The sequence below is a fragment of the Pleurodeles waltl genome, chromosome 7, assembly GCF_031143425.1.
Source record: "Pleurodeles waltl isolate 20211129_DDA chromosome 7, aPleWal1.hap1.20221129, whole genome shotgun sequence".
Taxonomy (NCBI): Eukaryota; Metazoa; Chordata; class Amphibia; order Caudata; family Salamandridae; genus Pleurodeles; species Pleurodeles waltl.
The window spans coordinates 785,364,334-785,387,152 of record NC_090446.1 but is presented as its reverse complement, the minus strand read 5'-3'; the positions used below and the strand labels follow the sequence as shown (position 1 = coordinate 785,387,152).

General features: G+C 43.5%; 1 protein-coding gene across 1 annotated transcript in view; it reads left to right on the top strand.

The window, feature by feature from the left end:
* PFDN1 (prefoldin subunit 1) overlaps window positions 1-22,819 on the top strand; it is a 120,625-nt gene that overhangs the window by 19,449 nt on the left and 78,357 nt on the right. Inside the window, exon 2 of the mRNA XM_069199305.1 lies at window positions 971-1,137. Within this exon, the coding sequence (XP_069055406.1) occupies window positions 971-1,137 (167 nt within the window). The remainder of the gene's footprint in view (window positions 1-970; window positions 1,138-22,819) is intronic.

Genomic DNA, 22,819 nt, shown 5'->3' with positions numbered 1-22,819 from the left:
AGCGTAGTTGGAGCCGTCTGTGACATCACGGTCGCCTTTAAAGGTGCCACCCAGGCTCACGTACGTCAGTTCTTTTCCTTCTGCTCCGGTTAAGTGCAGATCCAGAATAGAGCTACCCTCTGTCTTTTTTGTCAAGCCTTTTTCAACCTTTTTGTTGAGACTTCTTTCATCTGTGTGAGGATGACCTTGAGAGAGATAGGATTCAAGCCGTGTGGTTTGGACATGACTGACTCATTGGGTAGAGCAATTTTGTTGACAGTGGCCCTTTGACACCACACCTGGATTTGTACATCTGGCTTTTTGGGGGATATCCAGGATCTCATGGACATGTCAATTGATGGGTCCTGCCTAATTGGCGAAAAGGCAGATGCAGCACAGGAACGCTTTAAGGATCTCGGGCTACATCCAAGTCCTTGGCCCTCTCGGTGACTCCTCACTAACTGTCTGTGGCCCCTTTCGTGGCTTCAGAAGGGGCGTGGCACCGTGCCACACACAGACCAGCCACTGCCATGCACCAGGTCAACATCTTGTGCGGGACGTGTTCTTGGTGCCTTCAGACCAAGAGGGTCTAGCAAGAAGTTGTCCACAGCCCCCCACCTCAGCAGCGTCCAAGCCCTCCTAGTGGGAATTCTGGAAGACCATGTACGTCCAGTTGGAGGGAGGATTCAATTTCATCTCCCTGACTGGTGGCCCATAACATTGGACAAATGGGTCTTGCAGATCATTCAGAAGGGCTAGCCTCCCTCCTTTCAGTCTTTCCCTCCCCCAGTGCCTCCCTCAAAACCACTTTAGTTGAAATAAAGATTTATTGATAACTCTTACTGGCAATTCTGGGAAAAACTGCTTCTAATGTTATGTATATTAAAGCATGGGAAATAGTTTTTAATAAGAAATATTTGTGTTGCATCGCATTAAGCAGTGTTGTGACCTCCTGCTTAATGAATTTACGGTATTATTTTTATTATTGCAGGCTTTCACTGAACTTCAGGCAAAAGTTATTGATACTCAACAGAAAGTGAAACTCGCGGACATACAAATTGAGCAATTAAACAGAACGAAAAAACATGCCCACCTGACCGATACAGAAATTATGACTTTGTCTGATCAAACTCGCATGTACGAAGGAGTAGGAAGAATGTAAGTAACTACGTTTTAACTAAATCAGCTTTTATTGATCAGTATAATTGAATTCTTGAATAACAGTTCTTTTCTCCACATTTATAAACTTTTCAAACACCAGCATTGAGTTACAGGTAACATGATGTATGACTGCTGGATGTTTCTATTAATTTCAGTGTGACCTGTATTTGCAAATTGCAGGGTACACTTATGGCGGAAGACTTTCTGATAAGTGAGTCTATGATTCAGAGTATCTGGGTCAAGCAATGACAGACTCCAAATGTACTGTAGTAAAGTTAAGATTTGAAAGTGACAGGTTAAGGACTTTGTATATCAGTATTTTCAATCCACAGGATCATCTAAATAAGATATATGGAATTGTGGGAAAGTAGTGGTCAAATTTCCCTTGTCACATTAATCAAGAAAGCAAAAGTTTGACACAAGGTATCTATGATAATTGATTAAGGCCCTCACATAAAAACTGTACCTATACCTGTAAAATATAAGAAATATGTTTTTTCTGCCTTTGCAGATACTCTTAATATATGTCACTGCAGTGTTGTGCTCTAAATCGAAATACAAATTAACTTACATTAACTTGCACATTGTCATAATTTTTGACTGTGCACCATCCAAGATTTCGGACTGTATTCTGACATAAAGCTCTTTCATGAACTATGTATGATGCTATTGACTTGATTGGTTGACACCACAAGGAATGTGAGATTTGCGCTCACATTCGTCTTCTGGATAGATTAAGGAACTAATTAAGCAACTGAAGACCTCCTGTGCTCACTTAAGGCTACATATAATAGGCTCCCAGGTATTGCCGGCTCAGAGAATACATTTTTTTCCTTACACAGAAAGGGATGTGTTGTCATGTCAGAGCAGTTTCTGGAATAACACAATGTTTACTATTAAAACATCAGGCTGCCTTAGTATCCTTAAAAGGGACATTCCAGTCAGATCGCCATCTTATGCTCCACGTCACCTTTGCAGTTTCAGCAGAAACTTGGCGCTTCCTCTTCTGTCGCGGAGGAGCATTTCCAGCAGACAAACCAACATCTGCTTTGCCTACTACACCGGTGTGGGGCTCATGCTACATTCCTGGGACTAGATGGGCAGATTTGGGCTATTACTGCTACTTGCTCTCATGCAGGAATCTTAGTAGTTTCTGTACGAATATTGGTAATACTATTGACAAATATGGTGGGACTGTTTCTATGTTTCACTTTCTTGGTCACCATTGTAATAATGTCTGCTTTCATCATCCTCATAATACCATTTCATGCATTTTTATGTAGAATGCATTTGCATCAACAATCCCTGTTGACCCAAGATATGCTTCTGCTTGTCATTACATGTATGAGACTTGTGTAACTGAGAGAATGGGCCACAATGTGTTTCCACCTTGACTTCCCCGAGGGGTCTAAGAGTGTCATGCGATGGGCTGCCACAAATCACTTTTACCAACGGGATCTGTGAGTTGCTGCTAGCTAGCCAAAAGGGTAAGGTTGACAGCTGCCACATGGTTTTGGTTCAGACTCAGTTCCCCATACTCAGTGATGCTGCTGCCCAAAACTCAGCAGTCTTGTTATTTTGGTGAGAGTGTTACAACATGGCACCACCAACATTGGTTAGGCATTGATTTTACAAATCTCCCAAGTATTTCTATCTCACTACTTGTATAGACAAACTAGTTATAGGATACAAAGACGTCTCTGGTATTAGGGACATCCTCCTCAGCTAAGTAAGTAGTACCTACATTTGGCTGCAGGTTGTTCAAGCTTGAACCTTTAAAAGGATTATCCCCACTTTGTGTTGAACAAGGCATTACATTATTACATTTGTTATAACAGCAGACCAGAATAGGGTCCCAATTGCAGCTAATATGAGCGCTCCCCCCTCTCACAACGACCTTATTGCGAAATGGCCTCACAGAGGAGAGAGGCAAAGTAACCTTCGTGGTTGAGGCACACGCAGCTTACAGAACAGAATTGTTTTGCTCACGAGTCACCTTTCTGGCAGCAGATGGGAACGCACATACATTTCATCATTACAATCCAGCAAATGCGCCAGCACAATACAGACCATAGGCATATTTAGAAATACCTCTTTCTTTTCAAGAACACCAGAATTGGCTTGATTGCGCAGGGTTGTGGAATTCCTATAGCTCGACAGCCAGGGCATATTGTTTGGGGTCAATTTATTTTGTCCTTGTGACAAGTAGGCCAAACCCCTGCAGCACAAACCCTTCAGCTGCCAATTTACAGTGCCACATTGCAGAGTAGGAAAAGGAATTGTCTGCAGCTAAGCTAATATTTGTGACCATATGTTAATGGTGTTTGAATTTGTATTTATGGTTCATTAATGCAAAGCCTTGATTATTAGGGTGAGCATTCTAAATAAATGTTATACTGACAGTGGTTCCAGTAAAAAAAAAAAAAAACTTTGATACGTTTGTGAAGTTTATAATATGAGGCTATGCATAATGCTCCCAGAATGCTCTCTGATTAAATGTAAATATTTGCAGAATCTAGAATGCAAGACTGATGATTTTTTTGCTTTCAGAATAAAATGTTCACAAAAAATACAACTAGCAAAAAAATGTTTTGCTAAACTACTGTGATATTTGAAGTACCATGTCTTTGAGGCATCATTTAGTAAAAATGTATTTTTGCATCCTAGCATTTCCCAAAAATATTTATAATGGAAAGTCAGTGTAACCAGTTTCAACATAATTATGGGAAACATGGATATAAACAAGCACTGGCAAAGCAAGTAGGTCTGACATTGGTGGGTCAGTCTTTTGCTTTTGTCAGTGCATGTTTTGTTTCGACATGGCTTTTGTAAAACTTTATTGTAGTGGGAGCTGCTGGGCCCTCACCATTGTACCAACTATTAGAAAATGCTGAAATATTTTTGGGTCGCAAAAAGCATACATTTCCACCGTAGTTCTTGCCACTGAACAAAGCTACTCGGGTGTCGATAGGCTCCTTGTGAAAGAGCAGATTGTGCTAATTGTAATGTAACATGGATTTTTAGAGCGTGGAACTTGTCATAGGTAAGTTTATCCAGGTGCTGAATGTGAGCGGGTTCTGCAGGTAGGATCTGTCACAGTGAAGTCAGCCAATACGTGATGGAGAGAGATAGAATTTTAATGAAACAAAATGTCTTGGTTGAAGCCAGACCTAATTAGGGGCCTAATGCTTAAAGAAAGGCACAAAAGTGTAACCATGCTTTGTGACTATGACTTTGCATTAGTGCAAATTTCTGTATTTCATGAATTCACAAGAATTTACAATTGTAGACCAGGAATTTGTAGTCCTAGAAAATATGTGATCTGTATTTTACCACAAGCAAATATGCAGGAATAGATTTTCTCATGCGAAAATCTGTTGAGCGTTTCCAAGTTCACTTTCCCTTTAACCACTTTTTTCCCCAACCCTGGAAGGAGTTTTACTTGTGACCCTTGTCAGGAGTACATTTCCAACCTTTCTCAGTATGGGAAATTATTAAAGAAGAGCTGGTGAACCCCCTTAAAACATGTAAGTTGTTAGGTTTGCAAAGACAGAAAAAGGCATTCCAATCTTGGAACTATTGCTTACCGCTACCTCCTGCCCCAGTTTGTAGATCTGCGGAAAGCTGACACAATAAAACAATTGCTAGTATTCAAGCCTTACTATACTATGAGCTCTGGCATAATCAAAGAGGCTAGTATCGGAGCTCTAATATAATAATGTTGCTGCCATAATTTGTTGCCGCACTACATGGCACCAAAGGGTGAAGTAGATGCTTTTTTTTTTGTTTACCCAGATCTAACAGACTTATGAAGCAACCTGTCCCATGGACAAGTAGATATTTTATTAAATTACACACCCCTGTGGCGCCCTGCCACACGTCCAAAAGAATGTTAGACTAGGTCCGTTAAGTAATGACGGACCAATGTGGTGAGAGTTGTCCACGTATACACCACACCTAAAGATAGGTACAATGGTGGTAGCAGAAATACATTGCCTATACAGTAATTTAGTAGAAATATAGAGATGTTTAATTGAATTTGTAATGCGGACGTTAAACACAGCACCAGCAATGGCTGCGCCAATGTAACAACATCGATTAACCCTACAACAGTGCACTCAATAATGGGTGAAGTAAACTCCAAACTTGAAGAAATTCCATTTTGGGTAGCGCAGAAGATTAGCGCTTTGGAAGCAGCATTTCACCATATGGTACCCCAAGATAAACACAGAATTCTCATAATGTGCTTGCCATTTGGGATGGTATTTGCTGCTCTCTCTTCTACCACGCACGGTACACTAAGACATGCAAATTTACCAGAAGTGTTGAAACAAATTCAAGATGAGTACGGGCTGCCCCAGCTCTGGATTTGGGGATGCAATTAGTAGGTAATTTTGCCCAGTGTTCTGAATAATTTTAAGCAAACCTAAAGGAGAGGCAGTTGCTCTGTTAGTACGCCAGAGGTTATGTGATGTTCCGGTTCAGGGTCAAGAACGTGAACTATCAAAGATTATCGTGGAGACCTATAGTAGTATAGGTCGGGATAGTCTGGGGGCAAGACCAAGTAAACCCCAACTACAAGCTAAATCCAGTAAGGACTCTACCAAGCAAGCAGTTGAGGGATCTAAAAAATGCCAGGATACACAAATTAAAGATAATGTTAAACAAAGAGGCGAATCCCCACGTCCGGAGACATCTAAAAAGCAATATAGTTTTAGTAATAAAGAAAACTTGAAAACTCCTGATAGAAACCAATTTATTGATACACACCAATCTCGTTCCTTCCAGGACTTACGGGACAAACGCAGTGAGAGAGGTGGGCTTTCCGAACAACTAAATGAGTATGTGAAACCAAGAAAAGATTAACAGCGCTCCATACAACTTCCATAAAAAAGGAAGAGAAACTTTACCAACAGAAAGCAGAGTTGAAAAAGGTAGCAGCTATTTCAGCAGAAATGCCACGCATGTTGAGAACTTTAATGAAGAACAGGAAGTGGGCACTGACTTTGCTGGACAGCGTGCAAGAGGTCGTAATAGTTGGCTGGAATCTTCCAGAGCGTGTGGATGCGACAGCCGCTAACCACTGTTTAGAAGTCAAACCTGCAGACTCGCGCATCAAACCCTGCCCCCGACAGAGTTTACAGATTGAATTGCAACTTGAAGGTGACATTGAGCGCACAATTAAAATAATATTCTCGGAAAATTGACACAGTGCTAAGATATCCGATTGCCCAGCAGAATTTGCCAGCAGTCTTCTGTTCGGGGAAGAGGTTATTCTCCAGTATTGGATCTTTCATAGATTCACATGCTTGAATCATCCCCGTCGTCGAGGTGGGAGTCCCACGGTAAGTTTAAATACATAAAGCAGTAAGTCAGTAAAAGTAAAACCAGTAGGCCTAGTAGGCCTCATAAGGTATTTTACAGTCTATCTACTTTGTTTTGTGAAAAGACCCAAACTTCAGTCTCAACCAATCAGGATTCAGCCCCTCCCAAACAGTCCCAACAGAGGCTGAATTCCCTCAGATTTTCTACCGCACGTCGTGTGAAGGGAGTCTCCCTGAGCTCTGCTCAGTTTTTTCCTATTTTCTGACTGAAGATTAGTTCTTTTTCTCAGGAAAACTTGCTACAGCTCTACTATGTCTGAAAAGGCAAAAAAGGGTCTGTTCAGAGATTGTGACACCTGTGGGAAGAAGAGACTGCATGTTGATGACCCCCCACAAGAAGTGTATTTATTGCCTTCATCCAGACCACAAGGTGAGAGACTGCAAAATCTGTCGCACCTTTAGTCAAAAAACCCTCAGAGTCCGGGAGGGTAGACTTCTCTTCTGGCTACAAAAACAGAAAGCCTTGGAGCATCCTTCCTCAGATGACAGCGAGGCATCATCACAGACTTCTCGCCCTCAGAAAAGAACAGGTGAGAGAAGCAGAGGGTCGGATGAACCACCAAAGAAGGTGCTCAAGAAGACAAGACAAGTCTCTACTGGGACGAAAAAGGATGTTTTTCATTCAGAGGCATTTAAACATGGGCCAAAAAAGGTTCATTCAGAACCTACTACGCCTTTACACCAGAAAAGTACCTCAAAAAAGCCATCTCTGTCACCACAAAAGGAGCCACAAAAACTCTTTTCGGTGAAAAAACATCCGTCGACGACCACCCCGTCGACGACTGTGTCGACGATAACAGCGACTACGGTATCGTCGACGTTTACAACGCCAGCCTCACCCATGATTATGACGTCGTCGCCGTTGTCATCGACGACTATAATTACGGCAAAACTTTTTAAGAAAGCTTCGTCGGCAACCACATCGTCGACAGCGGAGGCCTCCTGGGTTCACCATTCAACCAGGGCACTCCCATCTACGAAGCACCTCTCAATGAGGTTCAAGAAGGCACGACCGACGACGGCATCTGCACGACCGGCGTCGATAAAGTACCCGTCGACGAAGAGACCATCGACGGAGCAATCGTTGGCAAAGGACCCGTTAGTAAAAAAGCCGTCGACGAGAGTACCGTCGACGAGAGTACCGTCGACGAGAGTACCGTCGACGAGAGTACCGTCGACGAGAGTACCGTCGACGAGAGTACCGTCGACGAGAGTACCGTCGACGAGAGTACCGTCGACGTCAGAACCGTCGACGTCAGAACCGTCGACGAGAGAATGGGCCACAAGAGAACCGTCGACGAGGGACCCGTCGACGATCATATCATCTACAGCATTATCAGTACACAAACCATCTACTTACCTGGATACTTCGCCTCACCATTCCTCGTACCATCAAGACGATGCCTCCAGATTCTTACCCCTTTCAATTATCAATATAGGGGACAAGGCGTCTGATATTCTCCCAATGCATACCTCACCAAGTAAAGTGTTGCCATACCCACCACAACATCTTTTAGAGGATGAGGACAACGACACATACTCACAGAACGACGGAACGTTTGGGGCAGCTAGTAGCCCGTCACAACTCAATGTAAAATGCCAAGAGTTTGACGAAGAAGAGGATCAACAGTATCAGCCTAGTTATGCCTCAACATCTTATCCACAGACACAACAACCATCGCCCCTCGCTATGCCTAGCACATTAGTGACAGATCTTCAATTTATGTTGAAAGATTACTATAAAAGGTTTCCACCGTCAACTCAGTCCACGCCACCTAGACCTGAGAGCTACCAGACACCTCGACAAGTTCATGCTACTAGCCTTTCCGTAACGCCACAGCCTACTATACCGGTAATTAGCCAAACACAGGAAACTTGCCCCTCTTCGGACGACGAAAGGGAAGAGGGTGAGCTAAGAGATTCGGCGACTAGTGAATGGGATGATTACCTCGTCCCCACACCATCTCCACCGCCAGCAGGTCCAGTAGATTCTCTTCCAGAGGACATAAGAGGTTTCCATAATCTGATAGAGCGAGCGGCGAAACGTTTTGGCCTTGCAATTGTTTCTCATGAAACCGAATGTTTTCTGTACGACTTTAAAGAGCCATCAAAAAGATCTGTAAGAGCCATACCCATTGTCGATTTCCTATGGCAGGAGGGTTTGAAGGCAATGAAAAACCCAGCAACAGTGCCTTCACAGATGCCAAGACTAGAGAAAAAATATAAGGCTCCAGAGGATTCTCCGGCCTGTCTAGTCTCACAGCCGAAACCTGACTCTGTGATATCACAGGCGGCTCAGCGACGTTCCAAAAACCCCTCCACACCTATTGCGTCTCCCCCAGATAAAGGAAGGAAGGAGATTAGACAATATTGGCAAGAAATTCTCCTCTGTGGCCGCAGTCACTGTTCAGGCGGCTAATTCCCTCGCCATCTTGGGAAGGTACGATCGCCAGATGTGGGCAGACATGTCTGCTTTTTTAGATTTACTGCCAGAAGACGTCAAGGTGGAAGCAAAGAAGGTCTTGCAGAAGGGAGAAAGGGTCTCCGCAGAAATAATAGACAGCGCAATAGACATTTCTCTCACTGGCTTTAGACAATTAGCTGGTGCAGCAGTCCTGCGCAGACAAGGATGGCTAAAGGCCACTTCTTTCAGGCCAGAAGTTCAGACTCGTGTTCTTGACATGCCTTTCGATGGAGAGAGTTTGTTTGGCAAACACGTGGACGACATGTTGCAGGCTATCGAAGCGGATACCGATACGGCAAAATCCCTAGGTACCCTTCAATATAAGAAACAACCTTTTCGTGGAGCAAGGGGTAGAGGTAATTACTCCTTTCGAGGTGGATACCAGCAATACAGGTCACAATATCCATCTTCCTCCACAGGATCAAGACAGCTGTACCAACAGCAGCATTATCGATTACCTCCGGCCGCAGCTTACAAACACCCAGCTAGAGGAAGAGGAGCTGCCCGAGGAAGAGATACAGGCAGGAAACAATGACCTGCTGATCATCTCCACGCTTCCCCACCAACCAACATCGAGGGTCTGAGGTCGCATCACTTCCTATTTCCCCAACTGGAAGGCTATAACTTCGGACAGATGGGTACTCGATGTAGTGGCCAGAGGTCACACTCTGGAATTCACTCAAGCACCACCAACTCTTCCTCCATTGGGCCCACCGCCTCCGAGGTTGAACCAACTCCTCAGGGAAGTACGAATAATGCTGAGAAAAGGAGCAGTGGAACCAGTCCCTTTATTTCAAAAGAACAGAGGATTCTACTCCTGTTTCTTCCTTGTAAAGAAACCCTCAGGAGACTGGCGCCCCATTCTGGATTTGAGAGCCCTGAACAAGTTTCTGAAGAAGCAATCGTTCAGGATGGTAACTCTACAGGATGTCCTGCGTCTGTTAAATCCCGGAGATTGGATGGCATCCCTAGACCTCCAGGATGCCTATTTTCATATCCCCATATATCGCAACCATCGCAAATTCCTACGGTTCAGAGTGGGAAGTATGCACCTTCAATTCCGAGTTCTGCCATTCGGCCTCAAATCAGCCCCCAGAATCTTCACAAAAATGTTAGCCCCGGTAGCAGCACATCTCCGCCAGTCACAGATCCAGGTCTTTCCTTACCTGGACGACTGGCTTATAAAGGCACCCTCAAGATCGCAAGTGACAAATCATATTTCCCAGTGCCTTCAATTGCTACACAACCTAGGGTTCGTAGTCAATTATCAGAAATCTCAACTCTATCCCAAACAGGAATTTAATTTCTTGGGGGCAATCCTGCACACAGTCTGCAACAAAGCCTACCCATCTCACGAGCGGAAACAGAAGTTAACCTCCTTGGCAGAAAGGCTCTCCACAAGAAGGTTCGTTTCAGTCCGCATCTACAAATCATTGCTCGGAATGATATCTTCATGCATTCCACTAGTCCCAGATTGCAGGCTCCATATGCGACCCCTGCAAGAACAATTAGACATACAATGGACCCAGGTCAACGGTTCCTTCGAAGACAAGATTCGCATAACTCCTCCAATGAAGAACATCATGAGGTGGTGGGCGAATCTAACCAATTTGTCAAACGGACTGTCTTTTCTTCTCCAAACACCAAGTTACATAGTAACAACGGATGCCTCTCTCGCAGGATGGGGGGGCACATTGCCAAGACCTCCAGATCAGCGGAATCTGGAATCAGCAAGAACGTCAGCTCCACATCAATTATCTGGAACTCAAGGCAATACACTTAGCTCTGAAAGCTTTCTTACCAAGGATTCAGAGTTCAAGCGTCTTAATCAGGACAGACAATACAACCAGCATGTTTTATATAAACAAGCAAGGAGGCACAAGATCCCTACAACTTTCGCAGCTAGCCCAACAAATTTGGACATTGGCCATAAAGCACAATATTTTACTCAAGGCGGAGCATGTGCCAGGACAAACCAATATTCTAGCAGACACCCTGAGCAGGACAGTGATTCCTTATCACGAGTGGGAACTAGACCACAAAACTCTCGACAGCCTTTTTCTATTATGGGGCAAACCGAACTTAGATCTATTTGCCACTCTCGAGAACAAGAAATGCCAGTTCTACGCAAGTTGGCTTCCCCAAAAAGATTCCTGGGGGAATGCGTTTTCGATGAGATGGTCCGGAGTTTATGCCTACGCTTTTCCTCCGATCCCGCTCATTCCGAGAGTCATCAACAAACTGAAGGCGGAGGGGTGTCGCCTTCTGCTCATAGCTCCCAAATGGCCAAGACAAGTCTGGTATACGGAGCTCCTCATGCTCTCCGAACGACCACATCTACGACTCAGACAGAGCCCGACTCTTTTAACGATGCACCAGGGACAAGTCAGACACCCAGATCCGTCATCTCTTCATTTGTCAGCTTGGCTCCTGAACACAATGAGTACTTGAATCTCAACATTTCCCCGGAGTGTAGAGACATCCTGGCGAAAGCTAGAGCGGACACTACTAAAAAAAACCTATAAACTTAAATGGAAACGTTTTTGTATCTGGTGTGCAACACAAGATCTACATCCTTTGTCCTCTACTCCGGAACAGATACTTCCATATCTCCTGCTCCTCGCAAAATCAGGGCTTGCATATTCTTCTGTTCGGGTACATCTGGCAGCAATCTCCAGATATCGCAGATCTCCAGACACAGTTTCTTTGTGTTCCACAAGAATCATCAAGCAATTTATGAAGGGCCTTTTTCGGGTTTTCCCGCCAGTTAGAAGACCTCCACCATTATGGTCATTGAATGTGGTATTGATGCAGCTTATGAAAGCTCCTTTTGAACCGATCCACAAAGCTGATCAAAAATTTATTTCATGGAAAACAGCGTTACTGCTAGCTCTTACTTCAGCAAAGAGAGTCAGCGACATTCAGGCTTTTACTATCAAACAGCCTTTTCTCCAATTCACAAACTCGGGTGTCATCTTGCGGACAAATCCAAAATACATCCCTAAAGTTCCTTCAGCGTTTCACCTAAATGAACCAGTTATCTTAAAAACCTTTTTTCCAAATCCGCAAACAGTAGCGGAAAAAACATTACATTCCCTTGATATTAAAAGATGTTTAAAGTTTTATCTACAGAAAACTCAAACTATCCGCCAGTCGGATCAATTGTTTGTAGCTTTCGGAGGAACAAGAAAGGGACACGCGGTGTCCAAACAGACTATAGCAAGATGGATTGGCCTGGCAATTCAATTCTGCCATTCAAAAGCAGGAAAACCGCTCCACACCAAGGTGAGAGCCCACTCTACAAGGTCGGTAGCCACTTCTGCTGCATTATTTGCAGGAGTACCACTACATAGCATCTGTAGAGCAGCAACATGGTCCAGCCAACACACATTTACGAGGCATTACTGTCTCGAGGAGACGAACAACATCGATACAGCAGTGGGGCAGGCAGTGCTGAGGCATTTATTTCCATAAGGTGAGCCTCTAACACATCCCACCACCACACTCAAGGTATGTTCATTATTGGTTCTTAGTCTACTTAATAGCTACAGTGTGTTTTATTTTACATTTCTGCTTCAGGTTGTTCACCTCATTGTAATGTTTTTGCTTCTCGTACTCTTCAGAGTAATGAAAGGAGTACAGGTTTTTTCCACCACACACCTGTTATTGCTCTTCTATTCGAATGTCTATTGATGTACATATATTGATATGTATGTGGTTTTTTAAAGATGAACTAATGTGATTCACATCATTTATAAAATTACGATAGAATTACCGTCAATGTAATTCACTAATTAAGAAGACATTACTGCTCGTTATTCTGATTCAAGCATGTGAATCTATGAAAGATCCAATACTGGAGAAGAAAATTAGTTACTTACCTGTAACTGCAGTTCTCCAGTATTGGTATCTTTCATAGATTCACATGCGACCCACCCTCCTCCCCTCAGAGGCTCCCCTATTATACGGATATTAATCTTCACACTCCTTCTAGAAAATCTGAGGGAATTCAGCCTCTGTTGGGACTGTTTGGGAGGGGCTGAATCCTGATTGGTTGAGACTGAAGTTTGGGTCTTTTCACAAAACAAAGTGGATAGACTGCAAAATACCTTATGAGGCCTACTAGGCCTACTGGTTTTACTTTTACTGACTTACTGCTTTATGTATTTAAACTTACCGTGGGACTCCCACCTCGACGACGGGGATGATTCAAGCATGTGAATCTATGAAAGATACCAATACTGGAGAACTGCAGTTACAGGTAAGTAACTAATTTTCTTATGTCTTCTTTCTCACCTCCCGTTCCTAGGGAATTAGGAGAAGCCTACGCACCAGCATAACCTTTGGCACAAGCTCCTGTGCTGTAGTGCAACCATGTAGGTTGGGATAGGGATTCCCCCTGCCACATAATGCAGGTAAGATCTACCCCATTGCCAAAACCACAATATCTAATTAAACACAAAGCTAAAGCACCTGCGAGAGAAATACTCATACAACTTGTGTCCCAGGGTGTGATAAAACCCTGTGTATCTCCTAGGAGTAACCCATTATTCCCTGCAGCAAAGCCGGACCATTCATACAGAATAGTGTTAGATTACAGAAGTTTGAACAGCCACACACGCACATTTGAAAACAAAACGCTCACAGCACTTGTCAACAGTTTAATGCACAAAAAGTACAAAACGACTGGATATTTCTAGTGGGTTCTTCTGCCAAAATATAGAACTTGAAAGCAGGGATTTGACAGCCTTCAGCGCATTATGCTCGCAAAGGAAATTTTCGCAACTTCCACAAGAGTATAAGAACAGTCGTGGGCTGTTTTCAGCATGCATAACTTATATATTGCACAACACTGACCCAGAGACACTGTCCTAAGTCAATGACATTTACTTTCCGGACAATGACCTGGTCTAACTCCTAAGAAGGGTAGACCGTATAGTGCAGAATTTGGCTGCAAACTCAATTTCAAGAAAACAAAAATTGAACATACATTCCAGATTATGCGCAGCAGATAAAACCACTGTATGATCTAATACATCCAGATTTCACAAGCAAATTCTGGACAGTGGAACACACATACTCAGAGCTTTACAACAAGACATGCTGGAGGCGAAACACTTACACACACAGGACAATAAAACAAATTTGGTCATTAGAATAATTGCTGGTGCCATCGGGTTCTCCTATGTAACATTCAGTAAAGGTGACACTGTCCCAATAGCATGCAAATCACAACTTTACTCCTTGGCTGAACAACGCTTTGCTCCCACTAAAAAGATTTTAACAGCTGTTCGGATGGCTGTCATTAAAGAATGACCAATGGCCTAGGGGAAACTTATTGTGGTTGTGACCCCAATACCAGTTCTCAAAGCGGTTATCAAAGCCAGCGTTCCAAATGCTAAAACATTACATCCACGTTGGATACAATGGGCCACTTCTTTGGCACTGATGTTGACTGTTTTTGACCCTAAATTACAGACACAAGAGATCCTCAATATGAACTACAATATCCAATTCCTGCTAACATTTTGCCACTTGACCAATATCAGATGATCATTTACACTGATAATTCACCACAACCAGCAGTAGGCACAAAACAACAGTACTCTGCTGCAGGTGCAGCAGTGTGTGGTTTTGCCTATCTCCCTTTCCTTCTCCCTCTCTCAGGTGCCTGCGGAGGGGAAAGTAGCAGATCTAAAAGAGACGCTTGTTGTACACGCCATGGGGCCACCATTGTGTAGGAATACATGTTGTTGGAAATACATTGACTGATGAAGCAGCAAAGTCGGTGGTTGCTCCAGCTTCTTTTGCAGTGGTTACTTGTTCCAAGAGGAGATTGGATGATGAAACTCTGGCTGCTGTGAAAGCTTTCACTGACAGCGAGCCCTTACCAAAGGCATATCCTGCAAAATATTCCTACCTTCTTAGTGCCCAAAATAGTGCTTTTGTAAGCATACCAGGGGTGGGTGATCCTCAACCAAGACCAAAGACAAGAATTAATTAAAGCCGCGCAAGATGGGTTGCATCTTCCCATGCAGGTGTGGCAGCCACTATTTTACTATTGCAAAAACGCTATTGGTGGCTTGGTATTTACAAACAAACCAGACAGAATGTCCTTTGCTGTGACATCTGACAACAAATTAGAGGGTCCACCTCCAAGACGCCCACTGCAGAGCCCCCCCTCCTAAATTACAACAACCTTTACAGTGTCTGTACCTGGACCATTGCGCTTCTATTACACCTGATGGTGCATACAAATATATTTTAGTCGCTGTTCATTCTTGCTTTAGATTCCTATGCGTCTGGCTACAACGATCAGCTGACCCCCAAACTGTTATTAAAGGCTTGCAAGTCTTCATCAGTTCTTAGGCAGTTGTGGCGTTCCATTCAGACCAGGCCCCTGCTTTTGCCTCAAGGGCATTCAATGACTCCACAGCTACGATGGGGGTCCAACTCCATTTCTCGTCCCCTTATCATCCAGAGGGAAGTTCAGTAGTGGAGCAGAAAAACTGACTCAAAGCAGTCCTTAACAGCATGAGTTTTAGTACATGTCGTAGATGGCTGGGAGGACGTGCCCCATTTGAGGTCCTAGGATTCTGTGGCGGCAGGCACACTTTTTGACATAAATGAATGTGTCACTGTCTTGCAGGAATTACAACAGTTCTGTGATGAAGTCATCTGCATGTGCTGCTGATTTGGGAATGGGGAACACAATTAAAAACAGCAACAGCCTGGATTCCAAAGGTTGGGCATCTAGTGCATGAAAAGATTGCTGTAAAGAAACAGTTTGGGCCATCATATAGAGCACCAGTTCCAGTCCTGGAAATATACTGTACCAGAACTGTCATACTACCACAGTTGTTCGGTTCCAGAGAAAAACGCTTTGTATCCAGTGATAATGTCAAGTTACACCATGTGGCCAGTCCTACATAGTAGACCATGAGGAATCCTCAGCGGTTCCCGGACCCCTCTCATTGCCAATCAGGATGTGCCTCTCCAGGATTTAAGCAACATTGATGAGACTTCCCCGAGCCTGGGAAGGGAGGATAATGATCTCTCGTTAGTATCGGTCTCAATACCATCAACAAGAAAAATTCGGAGTCTTTTCTCCAATTCTACACAAACTGATGGAATTGTTTACTCTGAACCTCCAACAGATACATCCATCAGCTCTCCTTCAGCACCGGCTCTAGTATTTCCACAAACTTCTTCTGGATATTTTGCCGACATCAACAACTCTTTTTGAAACTCTTCAGCATTTTGTACACCTGTATGAAGATCATGTAAGCTAGTCATTTGGCTTTAAAATAACAATTTGATTCACCCATGGATTTTTCTCTGGATATTACTAACCTTACTTGCCAGCATTTTTTTTTTTAATTGGTTTTGTCATTGTTTTCTTTTTACTTATACATGGCCACTATCTTCCTGAACTTTCTGCTGTCGAACTGGTGGAGAAGGTACTAAAACTATACCTGTCTTCAAATAAGATCCGAAGAGACTTGTCCGTAGTGAACATTTCAGCTCTTCTGATTTCTGACGGGATTATTTGGGTTTAAAGTACCTTTTAATATATATACGGGCTCACAGAAGTGATTCGAATTCCATATGTGTTTAAAGTTTCAGTGGATTATGTAATACCACCAGGGTTTTTTTCTGATAATTGGGATATGAAAACAGTTGATTCCAAGCTTTCTGAGCTTGAATATTATACTGAATTTGAAAGGAAAGATGTTTTCCAAACAACTACCAACTACAGTGAAATGTTCTGTTATCATCATTACGGACATCACTTTATACATAGAGCCAGCGCCGCAAGAATTGTTTGTAATTATACGCAATGGGAACACTGTCCAACTCCACCAATGGGGAGCTCTAAAACTTATTTGGAAAAGTTTGCATATGTTACTGAGCACGATGTTTAAAAAGCTGAGTCATGTTATTTTCAATTGCATCCTACAAAGTTTCATGATAACTGCCACCAAATTGATTTATTCCGATTCATTTGTTTGCCAGTTGGTTATTGAAGGCTACGGATATTAGTTGAAGTCAATAGACATACAGAATGTATTGGGAAGTGGAAATTGGCAAATACAGGCGTGAGAAGCTTTCAGGGCATGCCTCATTCAATTATAAATTATATTTTTTAAATTAAACAAGTTGGTTACGCTTAGCGAAAGTTAGGGAAATGAATGCGCCCAGTATCCCGTTCTCAGTGAAATATTTTAAAATGGCAAAAGATTTTAGATGTCACTGAAGAACAGCTCAAAGAGTGGGTCCAAAATGGAACATTTAACTCAACACTTTTGGTCCGAGCGAGTGGTTATTGTGGCCAATGGACACAAATGATTGTCACTCAAGTTTTGTAAATTCCACAGGGGGTTTTAGAAGTAGACCTGACCCTCCACTACGTGTCTCTCCAATATTGTTACCACTTAAGGCGTGGGGAAATTGTGTCAACAATGGTTGAAAACATCCACATTAGCAGCTGTCAAAGAACACCTTAGTCTCCTATCTGAAAACACTGATTTACACAATTGTTTGTTAGGACCCTATAAGCGACTGTAATGATATCTGTATTTGATCACTGCTCCATCTTGACCACTGAATCCACTTTGTACTTTGCCTAGCTGCACACCGTCACATTGCTGACCATCAACTCCATTTTGATTACAGACTCTATTTTGCCTATGCGTAGCTTTAGACACCATGCAGGTATTTTTCCGTGCACATTATGCAATGTGTTTTTCGCTCATGCTTTCACTCTGCATGTTCTTTCTCATCAAGGGCTAGGACATACTATGGGGGAGTCAGAGAGAGAAGGATGTAAGGTTGATGTTCATGGTACGTCATGGAACGGTTTAGTTTTGGAGAAGCGCCTTGGGATTTTGGCCAGTCCTAATGTGTTCCTTTCCAAACTGACCTGACGTAGCCAGCATTTTGAACAAAAATTCACATGATGGGAGGTTTTTTTTAGAATTCTCCTCTCTGGCTTGCTTAAGGAATATGAGAATGAAACCGGATTGAACTTGAGCAGGACTGGGTTCACGACCTGTTGTTGCTGGCAAAGAGATTAAGTGAATTCAAGTTTGCCCCATGGTGAAGAATTTTTAACTTACTTTTAGCTTTGCATTGTGCATGAATATATATATATATATATATATATATATATATATATATATATATATATATATATATATGTTCGATGGCATGTGTAGCTGCAGATACACATGCTGTGCACATCCCGCCATCTGGTGTTGGGCTCGGAGTGTTACAAGTTGTTTTTCTTCGAATAAGTCTTTTTTCGAGTCACGAGACCGAGGGACTCCTCCCATTTCGACTCCATTGCGCATGGGCGCTGACTCCATCTTAGATTGTTTTTTTTCCGCCATAGGGTTCGGACGTGTTCCTTTTCGCTCCGTGTTTCGGGTCGGAAAGTTAGTTAGAATCTCGGAAAAATCGTTGGTATTGTTTGCGTTCGGTATCGGGTTAGTTACAACAGATCGACACCGAATTAAGAAGAGCTCCGTTGGCCCTTCGGGGTTTTTTTCCATCCCCGTCGGGGCCTGGTCGGCCCGGCCACGTGTCTCTTCAAGGCTGATGGAACGGACCCCATTCCGCTTCTGTCCAAAATGCCATAACAAGTATCCATACACAGATCAACATCTGGTCTGTAACTTGTGTTTGTCTCCAGAACACAAGGAGGATACTTGTGAGGCCTGTCGAGCGTTTCGGTCCAGGAAGACACTCGGGGACCGAAGAGCAAGAAGACTGCAAATGGCGTCGGCGCCGACAGGACAAGAGCGTTTCGAGGAGGAGGAAGAAACATTCTCCACCCAGGAGTCGGACTCTGAGGAGATCGATCCCGAGGAAACGCCTAAAACCGTGAGTAAGACGTCGAAACCAAGAACTCACGAGAAAAGCGCTAAAGCCCAGGGGACGCCACCGCCAACAGGCCATGGCTTAACCCGAAAAGTAGGTGACCGTTCATCGGCACCGAAAAAGGCGAGCTGGTGTCGAAGTCATCCGACTCCGGTCGAGATACCGGCACACAGCAATCTCGGGCCCGAGATAGTGGCTCAGAGAAGATTCGGCACCGAGACAGCGGCACCGAAACAGGTCGGCACCGAGAGAGCACGACGCCGAAAGTAAAAAAGGTTTCGTCGGAGCCGAAAAAAGCAGCCGAAAAGGTTTCGGTACCGAAATATCCGGCCTCGGAACCGAAAACAAGTTCCTACACTGAGGAACAAGGACTGTCCACACAAATGAACACACATAGATTTGGACAGGAATTACAGGCAATAGAGCCAGATCACACACAGACGGCTCTTTATTCAAAAAGATACAGGGAAGATCAGCACTCTTCCTCCAGTCAAAATGAAACGCAAGCTTGCCTTTCAAGACAAGGACAAACAGCCACACGCAAAGGTGGCTAAACAAGTAACACCGCCACCATCCCCACATCACTCTCCGCAACCATCACCGGTAGCCACTCCACCAATGATGCAATCCCCAACTCATACAGGAATGAGTCAAGATGACCCTGACACATGGGACCTTTATGACGCACCAGTGTCAGATAATAGTCCAGAATGCTATCCAGCTAAACCATCGCCACCAGAGGATAGTACAGGCTACGCACAGGTGGTGTCAAGAGTAGCAGCATTTCATAATGTCAGCCTTCATTCAGAGCCCATTGAAGACGACTTTCTTTTTAATACACTGTCGTCCACACACAGCCAATATCAGAGGTATCCTATGCTACCCGGAATGCTAAAACACTCCAAACAAGTGTTTGAGGAGCCTGTTAAAGGGAGAGCCATTACTCCAAGAGTAGATAAAAAATATAAACCGCCACCAACAGACCCAGTGTACATTACACAACAGCTAACACCAGACTCTGTTGTAGTGGGAGCGAGCCAACTCTCATACTTCAGGAGATGCACCACCTCCAGATAAAGAAAGTCGAAAATTCGATGCTGCAGGCAAAAGGGTGGCGGCACAGGCAGCAAACCAGTGGCGTATTGCAAATTCGCAAGCTTTGCTAGCCAGATATGATAGGGCCCATTGGGATGAGATGCAACACCTTATTGAACATTTACCCAAGGAGTTCCAAAAAAGAGCGCAGCAAGTAGTAGAAGGACAGGGTATCTCCAATAATCAGATACGGTCATCAATGGATGCTGCAGACACAGCTGCTAGAACTGTCAACACAGCAGTAACAATAAGGAGACATGCATGGCTGCGTACATCAGGATTTAAACCAGAGATACAGCAAGCTGTGCTGAATATGCCATTCAACGGACAGCAGTTGTTTGGGCCGGAGGTGGACACTGCGATCGAAAAACTTAAGAAAGACACTGACACGGCCAAAGCCATGGGCGCACTCTACTCCCCACAGAGCAGAGGCACATTTCGAAAGCCACAACCTCACAAACAAAGCCCACTTACCAGAGCCAGTATCAGCGGGGAGGTTTTCGGGGACAATATAGAGGGGGACAATTTCAAGGGAATAGAGGAAAGTTCCAAAGTCCCCAAACAAGCAGTGACTTCAAGGTCACAAATCCCCAACACATAACACCTGTGGGGGGGAGACTAACCAAGTTTTACAAACATTGGGAGGAAATAGCAACAGACACTTGGGTCTTAGCAATTATCCAGCATGGTTATTGCATAGAATTTCTCAAATTCCCTCCAAACATCCCACCGAAAACACACAATATGTCAAAACAACATATAGATCTTCTAGGACTAGAAGTTCAGGCATTGCTACAAAAAGAAGCAATAGAGTTAGTACCAAAACAACAAATAAACACTGGAGTTTACTCCCTGTACTTTCTGATACCCAAAAAAGACAAGAGTCTGAGACCTATACTAGATCTCAGAACATTAAATACCTACATCAAATCAGATCACTTTCACATGGTTACATTACAAGACGTAATCCCACTGCTCAAACAACAAGACTACATGACAACACTAGACCTAAAGGATGCATATTTCCATATACCAATACATCCTTCACACAGAAAGTACCTAAGGTTTGTATTCCAAGGGATACATTACCAATTCAAAGTGTTGCCATTCGGAATAACAACTGCACCGAGTTTTTACAAAATGCCTAGCAGTAGTAGCTGCACATATCAGAAGGCAGCAAATACATGTGTTCCCGTACCTAGATGATTGGTTAATCAAAACCAACACGCTAAGACGGTGTTCACAACACACAAAATATGTCCTAGAAATCCTCCACAAACTAGGTTTCTCAATCAACTACACAAAGTCACACCTTCTGCTGTGTCAAACACAGCAATACTTAGGAGCAAAAGGGATTGCCACTCCAAGTCCACAAAGAGTTCACACATTTCACAATGTGATACAGACCATGTATCCAAATCAAAAGATACAAGTCAAACTGGTGATGAAACTACTAGGCATGATGTCTTCATGCATAGCCATTGTCCCAAACGCAAGGTTGCACATGCGGCCCTTACAACAGTGCCTAGCATCACAATGGTCACAAGCACAGGGTCAGCTTCTAGATCTGGTGTTGATAGACCGCCAAACATACATCTCGCTTCAATGGTGGAACAGTATAAATTTAAACCAAGGGCGGCCTTTCCAAGACCCAGTGCCACAATACGTAATAACAGATGCTTCCATGATAGGGTGGGGAGCACACCTCAATCAACACAGCATCCAAGGACAATGGGACATACAGCAAAAACTGTTTCACATAAATCACTTAGAACTGTTAGCGGTATTTCTAGCGCTCAAAGCATTTCAACCCATAATAAGCCACAAACACATTCTTGTCAAAACAGACAACATGACAACAATGTATTACCTAAACAAACAGGGAGGCACACACTCGACACAGTTGTGTCTCCTAACACAGAAAATATGGCATTGGGCGATTCACAACCACATTCGCCTAATAGCACAATTTATTCCAGGAATTCAGAACCAGTTAGCAGACAATCTCTCTCGGGATCACCAACAGATCCACGAATGGGAGATTCACCCCCAAATACTAAACACTTACTTCCAAATGTGGGGAACACCACAAATAGATCTATTTGCAACAAAGGAAAACTCAAAATGCCAAAACTTCGCATCCAGGTACCCACAAGATCAGTCTCAGGGCAATGCGTTATGGATGAGCTGGTCAGGGATATTTGCTTACGCTTTTCCCCCCTCTCCCACTCCTTCCATATCTAGTAAACAAATTGAGTCAAAACAAACTCATACTAATAGCACCGACATGGGCAAGACAACCTTGGTACACAACACTACTAGACCTCTCAGTAGTACCTCATGTCAAACTACCAAACAGACCAGATCTGTTAACACAACACAAACAACAGATCAGACATCCAAATCCAGCATCGCTGAATCTAGCAATTTGGCTCCTGAAATCCTAGAATTCGGACACTTAGACCTCACACAAGAATGTATGGAGGTCATAAGACAAGCTAGGAAACCTACCACTAGATACTGCTATGCAAATAAGTGGAAAAGATTTGTTTATTACTGCCATAATAATCAAATTCAACCCTTACACGCATCTGCCAAAGATATAGTAGGATACTTACTACAATTGCAAAAGTAAAAGCTAGCTTTCTCTTCAACAAAGATACATCTGACCGCAATTTCAGCCTACCTGCAAATTACGCACTCAACTTCATTATTTAGGATACCAGTCATAAAAGCATTTATGGAAGGCCTAAAGAGAATTATTTATATGCAACATTTGGCATCTGATCCAGACATTGTGATAAAACAGGCTGACAAAGGGGGAGCCATCGTTGTTATGAACACAACCGATTAC